The sequence below is a fragment of the Oncorhynchus keta genome, unplaced genomic scaffold, assembly GCF_023373465.1.
Source record: "Oncorhynchus keta strain PuntledgeMale-10-30-2019 unplaced genomic scaffold, Oket_V2 Un_contig_142_pilon_pilon, whole genome shotgun sequence".
Lineage (NCBI taxonomy): Eukaryota > Metazoa > Chordata > Actinopteri > Salmoniformes > Salmonidae > Oncorhynchus > Oncorhynchus keta.
The window spans coordinates 76588-87750 of NW_026278666.1; the positions used below are offsets into that span (position 1 = coordinate 76588).

Sequence of the window (11163 nt, forward strand, 5' to 3'; positions counted from 1 at the left end):
AACTACTGTTACAAACACACACCTGTTACAAACACACACCTGGAAACTACTGTTACAAACACACACCTGTAAACTACTGTTACAAACACACACCTGTAACCTACTGTTACAAACACACACCTGGAAACTACTGTTACAAACACACACCTGTAACTACTGTTACAAACACACACCTGAAACTACTGTTACAAACACACACCTGGAAACTACTGTTACAAACACACACCTGTAAACTACTGTTACAAACACACACCTGTAAACTACTGTTACAAACACACACCTGTAAACTACTGTTACAAACACACACCTGTAAACTACTGTTACAAACACACACCTGTAAACTACTGTTACAAACACACCTGGAAACCTGTTACAAACACACACCTGTTAACTACTGTTACAAAACACACCTGTTACAAACACACACCTGGAAACTATTGTTACAAACACACACCTGTTAACTACTGTTACAAAACACACCTGTTACAAACGCACACCTGTAAACTGCTGTTACAAACACACACTTGTTACAAACATATTCACTCTCCTATTCCCTCCTCTCCTCTCCTCTCTCTCTCCACAGGACTGACTGATCATGAGATCTTGTCTCAGGCCATGATCTTCATCTTCGCCGGCTACGAGACCAGCAGCAGTACTATGAGTTTCCTGGCCTACAACCTGGCAACCAACCCCCATGTCATGACCAAACTGCAGGAGGAGATAGATACTGTGTTCCCCAACAAGGTAACCCCCACACCATGACCAAACTGCAGGAGGAGATAGATACTGTGTTCCCCAACAAGGTAACCCCCACACCATGACCAAACTGCAGGAGGAGATAGATACTGTGTTCCCCAACAAGGTAACCCCCACACCATGACCAAACTGCAGGAGGAGATAGATACTGTGTTCCCCAACAAGGTAACCCCCACACCATGACCAAACTGCAGGAGGAGATAGATACTGTGTTCCCCAACAAGGTAACCCCCATGTCATGACCAAACTGCAGGAGGAGATAGATACTGTGTTCCCCAAAAAGGTAACCCCCACACCATGACCAAACTGCAGGAGGAGATAGATACTGTGTTCCCCAACAAGGTAACCCCCACACCATGACCAAACTGCAGGAGGAGATAGATACTGTGTTCCCCAACAAGGTAACCCCCACACCATGACCAAACTGCAGGAGGAGATAGATACTGTGTTCCCCAACAAGGTAACCCCCACACCATGACCAAACTGCAGGAGGAGATAGATACTGTGTTCCCCAACAAGGTAACCCCCACACCATGACCAAACTGCAGGAGGAGATAGATACTGTGTTCCCCAACAAGGTAACCCCCACACCATGACCAAACTGCAGGAGGAGATAGATACTGTGTTCCCCAACAAGGTAACCCCCACACCATGACCAAACTGCAGGAGGAGATAGATACTGTGTTCCCAACAAGGTAACCCCCACACCATGACCAAACTGCAGGAGGAGATAGATACTGTGTTCCCCAACAAGGTAACCCCCACACCATGACCAAACTGCAGGAGGAGATAGATACTGTGTTCCCCAACAAGGTAACCCCCACACCATGACCAAACTGCAGGAGGAGATAGATACTGTGTTCCCCAACAAGGTAACCCCCCCCACAAACCATGACCAAGGTAAAACATGACCAAACTGCAGGAGGAGATAGATACTGTGTTCCCCAACAAGGTAACCCCCACACCATGACCAAACTGCAGGAGGAGATAGATACTGTGTTCCCCAACAAGGTAACCCCACACCATGACCAAACTGCAGGAGGAGATAGATACTGTGTTCCCCAACAAGGTAACCCCCACACCATGACCAAACTGCAGGAGGAGATAGATACTGTGTTAACCCCCCCAACAAGGTAACTGTGTTCCCCCAAGGTAACACCATGACCAAACTGCAGGAGGAGATAGATACTGTGTTCCCCAACAAGGTAACCCCCACACCATGACCAAACTGCAGGAGGAGATAGATACTGTGTTCCCCAACAAGGTAACCCCCACACCATGACCAAACTGCAGGAGGAGATAGATACTGTGTTCCCCAACAAGGTAACCCCACACCATGACCAAACTGCAGGAGGAGATAGATACTGTGTTCCCCAACAAGGTAACCCCCACACCATGACCAAACTGCAGGAGGAGATAGATACTGTGTTCCCCAACAAGGTAACCCCACACCATGACCAAACTGCAGGAGGAGATAGATACTGTGTTCCCCAACAAGGTAACCCCCACACCATGACCAAACTGCAGGAGGAGATAGATACTGTGTTCCCCAACAAGGTACACCATGACCAAACTGCAGGAGGAGATAGATACTGTGTTCCCCAACAAGGTAACCCCCACACCATGACCAAACTGTTCCCCAACAAGGTAACCCCCACACCATGACCAAACTGCAGGAGGAGATAGATACTGTGTTCCCCAACAAGGTAACCCCACACCATGACCAAACTGCAGGAGGAGATAGATACTGTGTTCCCCAACAAGGTAACCCCCACACCATGACCAAACTGCAGGAGGAGATAGATACTGTGTTCCCCAACAAGGTAACCCCACACCATGACCAAACTGCAGGAGGAGATAGATACTGTGTTCCCCAACAAGGTAACCCCACACCATGACCAAACTGCAGGAGGAGATAGATACTGTGTTCCCCAACAAGGTAACCCCCCCCACCATGACCAAACTGCAGGAGGAGATAGATACTGTGTTCCCCAACAAGGTAACCCCACACCATGACCAAACTGCAGGAGGAGATAGATACTGTGTTCCCCAACAAGGTAACCCCCACACCATGACCAAACTGCAGGAGGAGATAGATACTGTGTTCCCCAACAAGGTAACCCCACACCATGACCAAACTGCAGGAGGAGATAGATACTGTGTTCCCCAACAAGGTAACCCCACACCATGACCAAACTGCAGGAGGAGATAGATACTGTGTTCCCCAACAAGGTAACCCCCACACCATGACCAAACTGCAGGAGGAGATAGATACTGTGTTCCCCAACAAGGTAACCCCCACACCATGACCAAACTGCAGGAGGAGATAGCTACTGTGTTCCCCAACAAGGTAACCCCAACAACATGACCAAACTGCAGGAGGAGATAGCTACTGTTTTCCCCAACAAGGTAACCCCCACACCATGAAACGACAGGAGGATCAAATCAAATCAAACCAAATCACATTTTATTTGTCACATACACATGATTAGCAGATGTTAATGCGAGTGTAGCGAAATGCTTGTGCTTCTAGTTCCGACAATGCAGTAATAACCAACAAGTAATCTAACTAACAATTCCAAAACGACTGTCTTATACACAGTGTAAGGGGATAAAGAATATGTACATGAAGATATATGAATGAGTGATGGTACAGAGCAGCATAGGCAAGATACAGTAGATGGTATCGAGTACAGTATATACATATGAGATGAGTATGTAAACAAAGTGGCATAGCTAAAGTGGCTAGTGATACATGTATTACATAAGGATGCAGTAGATGATATAGAGTACAGTATATACGTATACATAAGAGATGAATAATGTAGGGTATGTAAACATTATATTAGGTAGCATTGTTTAAAGTGTCTAGTGATATATTTTACATCATTTCCCATCAATTCCCATTATTAAAGTGGCTGGAGTTGAGTCAGTGTCAATGACAGTGTGTTGGCAGCAGCCAATGTTAGTGGTGGCTGTTTAACAGTCTGATGGCCTTGAGATAGAAGCTGTTTTTCAGTCTCTCGGTCCCAGCTTTGGTCCCAGCTTTGATGCACCTGTACTGACCTCGCCTTCTGGATGATAGCGGGGTGAACAGGCAGTGGCTCGGGTGGTTGTTGTCCTTGATGATCTTTATGGCCTTCCTGTAACATCGGGTGGTGTAGGTGTCCTGGAGGGCAGGTAGTTTGCCCCCGGTGATGCGTTGTGCAGACCTCACTACCCTCTGGAGAGCCTTACGGTTGTGGGCGGAGAAGTTGCCGTACCAGGCGGTGATAGAGCCCACCAGGATGCTCTCGATTGTGCATCTGTAGAGGTTTGTGAGTGCTTTTGGTGACAAGCCGAATTTCTTCAGCCTCCTGAGGTTGAAGAGGAGCTGCTGCGTCTTCTTCACGATGCTGTCTGTGTGAGTGGATCAATTCAGTTTGTCTGTGATGTGTATGCCGAGGAACTTAAAACTTACTACCCTCTCCACTACTGTTCCATCGATGTGGATAGGGGGGTGTTCCCTCTGCTGTTTCCTGAAGTCCACAATCATCTCCTTAGTTTTGTTGACGTTGAGTGTGAGGTTATTTTCCTGACACCACACTCCGAGGGCCCTCACCTCCTCCCTGTAGGCCGTCTCATCGTTGTTGGTAATCAAGCCTACCACTGTTGTGTCGTCCGCAAACTTGATGATTGAGTTGGAGGCGTGCGTGTCCACACAGTCGTGGGTGAACAGGGAGTACAGGAGAGGGCTCAGAACGCACCCTTGTGGGGCCCCAGTGTTGAGGATCAGCGGGGTGGAGATGATGTTGCCTACCCTCACCACCTGGGGGCGGCCCGTCAGGAAGTCCAGTACCCAGTTGCACAGGGCGGGGTCGAGACCCAGGGTCTCGAGCTTGATGACGAGCTTGTTGAATGCCGAGCTGTAGTCGATGAACAGCATTCTCACATAGGTATTCCTCTTGTCCAGATGGGTTAGGGCAGTGTGCAGTGGGGTTGAGATTACATCGTCTGTGGACCTATTTGGGCGGTAAGCAAATTGGAGTGGGTCTAGGGTGTCAGGTAGGGTGGAGGTGATATGGTCCTTGACTAGTCTCTCAAAGCACTTCATGATGACGGAAGTGAGTGCTACGGGGCGGTAGTCGTTTAGCTCAGTTACCTTAGCTTTCTTGGGAACAGGAATAATGGTGGCCCTCTTAAAGCATGTGGGAACAGCAGACTGATATAGGGATTTATTGAATATGTCCGTAAACACACCGGCCAGCTGGTCTGCGCATGCTCTGAGGGCGCGGCTGGGGATGCCGTCTGGGCCTGCAGCCTTGCGAGGGTTAACACGTTTAAATGTTTTACTCACCTCGGCTGCAGTGAAGGAGAGTCCGCATGTTTTCGTTGCAGGCCATGTCAGTGGCACTGTATTGTCCTCAAAGCAGGCAAAAAAGTTATTTAGTCTGCCTGGGAGCAAGACATCCTGGTCCGTGACTGGGCTGGTTTTCTTCTTGTAGTCCGTAATTGACTGTAGACCCTGCCACATACCTCTTGTGTCTGAGCCGTTGAATTGAGATTCTACTTTGTCTCTATACTGACGCTTAGCTTGTTTGATAGCCTTGAGGAGGGAATAGCTGCACTGTTTTTTATTCGGTCATGTTACCAGTCACCTTGCCCTGATTAAAAGCAGTGGTTTGCGCTTTCAGTTTCACGCGAATGCTGCCATCAATCCCCAGTTTCTGGTTAGGGAATGTTTTAATCGTTGCTATGGGAACAACATCTTCAAAGCACGTTCTAATGAACTCGCACACCGAATCAGCGTATTCGTCAATGTTGTTATCTGACGCAATACGAAACATATCCCAGTCCACGTGATGGAAGCAGTCTTGGAGTGTGGAATCAGCTTGGTCGGACCAGCGTTGGTCAGACCTCAGCGTGGGAGCTTCTTGTTTTAGTTTCTGTCTGTAGGCAGGGATCAGCAAAATGGAGTCGTGGTCAGCTTTTCCGAAAGGAGGGCGGGGAAGGTCCTTATATGCTTATATGCTGAAGTTTTCCAGCCCTGGTTGCGCAATCGATATGCTGATACAATTTAGGGAGTCTTGTTTTCAGATTAGCCTTGTTAAAATCCCCAGCTACAATGAATGCAGCCTCAGGATGTATGGATTCCAGTTTGCAAAGAGTCAAATAAAGTTCGTTCAGAGCCATTGATGTGTCTGCTTGGGGGGGAATATATACGGCTGTGATTATAATCGAAGAGAATTCACTTGGTAGATAATGCGGTCGACATTTGATTGTGAGGAATTCTAAATCAGGTGAACAGAAGGATTTGTGTTCCTGTATGTTTCTGTGATCACACCACGTCTCGTTAGCCATAAGGCATACGCCCCCGCCCCTCTTCTTACCAGAAAGATGTTTGTTTCTGTCGGCACGATGCGTGGAGGAACCCGCTGGCTGCACCACCTCCGATAGCGTCTCTCCAGTGAGCCATGTTTCCGTGAAGCAAAGAACGTTACAGTCTCTGATGTCCCTCTGGAATGTTACCCTTGCTCGGATTTCAACCTTGTTGTCAAGAGACTGGACATTGGCGAGAAGAATGCTAGGGAGTGGTGCACGATGTGCCCGTCTCCGGAGTCTGACCAGAAGACCGCCTCGTTTCCGTCTTTTACGGAGTCGTTTTTTTGGGTCGCCGGCTGGGATCCATTCCGTTGTCCTGGTTGAAAGGCAGAACACAGGATCCGCTTCGCGAAAATCATATTCTTGGTCGTACTGATGGTGAGTTGACGCTGATCTTATATTCAGTAGTTCTTCTCGACTGTATGTAATGAAACCTAAGATGACCTGGGGTACTAACGTAAGAAATAACACGTAAAAAACAAAAAAAATGCATAGTTTTCCTAGGAACGCGAAGCGAGGCGGCCATCTCTGTCGGCGCCCGGACAATACTGTGTGGGTGCCAGATATGTTGAGGTACTGATGTGTGTGTAACCCCGGTGTCAGATGGGGTGAGGTACTGATGTGTGTGTAACCACGGTGCAGGCTCCAATCCAGTACGAAGCTCTGATGCAGATGGACTATTTGGACTGTGTGTTGAACGAGTCTCTGAGACTGTACCCCATCTCCCCGCGACTGGAGAGGGTCGCCAAGAAGACGGTGGAGATTAACGGCATCGTCATCCCCAAAGACTGCGTTGTCCTGGTTCCCACGTGGACCCTCCACCGTGACCCAGAGATCTGGTCCGACCCTGAGGAGTTCAAACCAGAGAGGTACTGGACCGCACCGTAACCACAATCTAACCATGACACAACCTTAACATAACCATAACACAACCTTAATACAACCACAGTACAACCACGAATCAACTATAATACAATGTGTAATGTGTCTGAACCACAACCACAAATCAACTACAACACAATGTGTAATGTGTCTGAAACACAACCACAAATCAACTACAAAACAATGTGTAATGTGTCTGCCCCCCCCCCCTGTCCAGGTTCAGTAAGGAGAACAAGGAGCCTATTGATCCGTACACGTACATGCCGTTTGGGGCGGGGCCCAGGAACTGTATCGGGATGCGCTTCGCCCTGATCATGATCAAACTGGCCATGGTCGAGATCCTCCAGAGTTTCACTTTCTCCGTCTGCGACGAGACCGAGGTGAGACGTGTCGTGGAAATTTCCTCTATTTCCCAAATCATGGGAGCAAACCACAAGTCAGAGTTTATAAAAGTCCATCTTTAACTATATAAGCTCTATAGCATTTTGACTTTCAACAGTTCAGTATCTCTAATGATAGTTGAGAGTGTCCCCACACACTGGCAAAATGGGATCCTTTATAGCAAAGATCACACATAGTCAGACAGCATAGACATAATTCATCGTTCAGCTTTGTCTCCTTTCCCAAACCCCAGAACCATAAACCAATCCTCCAAATCAACAGGCATATATCAAATTGTCATTTAGATACAACCAACTCAAAATACAACCAAACCTGGACAAACTCACGGAGAGGAGGTGAGTCTCTTGGTTAAGATAAAAACAACATAACATGAGCATAGAATGATTCCAGACACTGCCACCCTCCTTTCCCCACTGGGAAAGGTAGGGAGTAAAATATATGTTTACACATGATGACACTTTGACCTCTCCCCTCTCTGTGGCCCATGCAACTTAGTTTTGACATAGAACAGATAACTGCAACCTCGCCACAGTATTATACAAAAATACCCTTCTGATGAGAAATAAACACACATATTTGATAAATATAAAACATAGTACTATTGTTACCAACAAATTCTGAATCTTCCACGACAGACGCTCACCGAGGTGACCGAGGTGAGACTCTCACCTGAGCAGACAGAATATGACATCATCAAACATCAGTATCATTCATAGATAGAGGCTGCACTTTCCGCAGCACCTGTTGGTCACCACCTGTTTTAACATGGTCACCACCTGTTTCAACATGGTCAAACCTGTTTTAACATGGTCACCACCTGTTTCAACATGGTCAAACCTGTTTTAACATGGTCACCACCTGTTTCAACATGGTCAAACCTGTTTTAACATGGTCACCACCTGTTTCAACATGGTCAAACCTGTTTTAACATGGTCACCACCTGTTTCAACATGGTCAAACCTGTTTTAACATGGTCACCACCTGTTTCAACATGGTCAAACCTGTTTTAACATGGTCACCACCTGTTTTAACATGGTCACCACCTGTTTTAACATGGTCACCACCTGTTTTAACATGGTCACCACCTGTTTTAACATGGTCAAACCTGTTTTAACATGGTCACCACCTGTTTTAACATGGACCTGTTTTAACATGGTCACCACCTGTTTTAACATGGTCACCACCTGTTTTAACATGGTCACCACCTGTTTTAACATGGTCAAACCTGTTTTACATGGACCTGTTTTAACATGGTCAAACCTGTTTTAACATGGTCACCACCTGTTTTAACATGGTCACCACCTGTTTTAACATGGACCTGTTTTAACATGGACCTGTTTTAACATGGTCACCACCTGTTTTAACATGGTCACCACCTGTTTTAACATGGTCACCACCTGTTTTAACATGGTCACCACCTGTTTTAACATGGTCACCACCTGTTTTAACATGGTCACCACCTGTTTTAACATGGTCACCACCTGTTTTAACATGGTCACCACCACATGGTCACCTGTTTTAACATGGTCACCACCTGTTTTAACATGGTCACCACCTGTTTTAACATGGTCACCACCTGTTTTAACATGGTCACCAACTGTTTTAACATGGTCACCACCTGTTTTAACATGGTCACCACCTGTTTTAACATGGTCACCACCTGTTTTTTAACATGTTTTAACACCTGTTTTAACATGGTCACCACCTGTTTTAACATGGTCACCACCTGTTTTAACATGGTCACCACCTGTTTTAACATGGTCACCACCTGTTTTAACATGGTCACCACCTGTTTTAACATGGTCACCACCTGTTTTAACATGGTCACCACCTGTTTTAACATGGTCACCACCTGTTTTAACATGGTCACCACCTGTTTTAACATGGTCACCACCTGTTTTAACATGGTCACCACCTGTTTTAACATGGTCACCACCTGTTTTAACATGGTCACCACCTGTTTTAACATGGTCACCACCTGTTTTAACATGGTCACCACCTGTTTTAACATGGTCACCACCTGTTTTAACATGGTCACCACCTGTTTTAACATGGTCACCACCTGTTTTAACATGGTCACCACCTGTTTTAACATGGTCACCACCTGTTTTAACATGGTCACCACCTGTTTTAACATGGTCACCACCTGTTTTAACATGGTCACCACCTGTTTTAACATGGTCAAACCTGTTTTAACATGGTCACCACCTGTTTTAACATGGTCACCACCTGTTTTAACATGGTCACCACCTGTTTTAACATGGTCACCACCTGTTTTAACATGGTCACCACCTGTTTTAACATGGTCACCACCTGTTTTAACACCACCTGTTTTAACATGGACCTGTTTTAACATGGTCCACCTGTTTTAACATGGTCACTGTTTTAACATGGACCTGTTTTAACATTTCATCTGTTTTAACATGGACCTGTTTTAACATGGTCACCACCTGTTTTAACATGGTCACCACCTGTTTTAACATGGACCTGTTTTAACATGGTCACCACCTGTTTTAACATGGTCACCACCTGTTTTAACATGGTCACCACCTGTTTTAACATGGTCACCACCTGTTTAACATGGTCACCACCTGTTTTAACATGGTCACCACCTGTTTAACATGGTCACCACCTGTTTTAACATGGTCACCACCTGTTTTAACATGGTCACCACCTGTTTTAACATGGTCACCACCTGTTTTAACATGGTCACCACCTGTTTAACATGGTCACCACCTGTTTTAACATGGTCACCACCTGTTTTAACATGGACCTGTTTTAACATGGTCACCACCTGTTTTAACATGGTCACCACCTGTTTTAACATAGTCACCACCTGTTTTAACATGGACCTGTTTTAACATGGTCACCACCTGTTTTAACATGGTCACCACCTGTTTAACATGGACCTGTTTTAACATGGTCACCACCTGTTTTAACATGGACCTGTTTTAACATGGTCACCACCTGTTTAACATGGTCACCACCTGTTTAACATGGACCTGTTTTAACATGGTCACCACCTGTTTTAACATGGTCACCACCTGTTTTAACATGGTCACATGTTTTAACATGGTCACCATCTGTTTTAACATGGTCACCTGGTTTAACACCTGTTTTAACATGGTCATGGTCACTACCTGTTTTAACATGGTCACCACCTGTTTTTGGTCACTACCTGTTTTAACATGGTCACCACCTGTTTAACATGGTTTTAACATGGTCACCACCTGTTTTAACATGGTCACCACCTGTTTTAACATGGTCAGCACCTGTTTTAACATGGACCTGGTTTAACATGGTCACTACCTGTTTTAACATGGTCACCACCTGTTTTAACATGGACCTGTTTTAACATGGTCATCATCTGTTTTAACATGGACCTGTTTTAACATGGTCATCATCTGTTTTAACATGGTCACCTGTTTTAACATGGACCTGTTTTAACATGGTCACCACCTGTTTTAACATGGTCACTACCTGTTTTAACATGGTCACCACCTGTTTTAACATGGTCACCACCTGTTTCAACATGGTCACTACCTGTTTTAACATGTTTTAACATGGTCACCACCTGTTTTAACATGGTCACCACCTGTTTTAACATGGTCACCACCTGTTTTAACATGGTCACCACCTGTTTTAATATGGTCACCACCTGTTTTAACATGGTCACCATGGTCATCATCTGTTTTAACATGGTCATTTAACATGGTCATCATCTGTTTTAACATGGTCACCACCTGTTTTAACATGGTCTAC

At 45.8% G+C, this 11163-nt stretch overlaps 1 protein-coding gene and 1 long non-coding RNA gene across 37 annotated transcripts in view; one reads left to right on the top strand and one right to left on the bottom strand.

Annotated features, from left to right (window-relative positions):
* LOC118381063 (cytochrome P450 3A27-like) overlaps window positions 1–8039 on the top strand; it is a 28606-nt gene extending 20567 nt beyond the window's left edge. The window contains exons 10-12 of the mRNA XM_052501762.1: window positions 584–744; window positions 6760–6986; window positions 7217–8039. Coding sequence (XP_052357722.1) covers window positions 584–744; window positions 6760–6986; window positions 7217–7463 — 635 coding nt within the window. The 3' untranslated portion in view covers window positions 7464–8039. The remainder of the gene's footprint in view (window positions 1–583; window positions 745–6759; window positions 6987–7216) is intronic.
* Window positions 8040–8161: 122 nt separating this feature from the next.
* Window positions 8162–11158, bottom strand: LOC127918485 (uncharacterized). 36 transcript variants are annotated; one of them, XR_008100227.1, is made up of 5 exons: window positions 11142–11158; window positions 10711–10823; window positions 9831–9930; window positions 8642–8861; window positions 8162–8465 (listed from the first exon to the last, which is right to left on the bottom strand). It is a non-coding gene; the product is annotated as an uncharacterized LOC127918485 (long non-coding RNA). The 36 variants fall into 36 exon arrangements; XR_008100224.1 differs by having other exon boundaries at window positions 8642–8840; window positions 9831–9972; window positions 10674–10823; XR_008100243.1 differs by lacking the exon at window positions 11142–11158 and adding an exon at window positions 9506–9651 and having other exon boundaries at window positions 8162–8423; window positions 8642–8661; window positions 9831–9972; window positions 10674–10934.
* Between the last annotated feature and the right edge of the window lie 5 nt (window positions 11159–11163).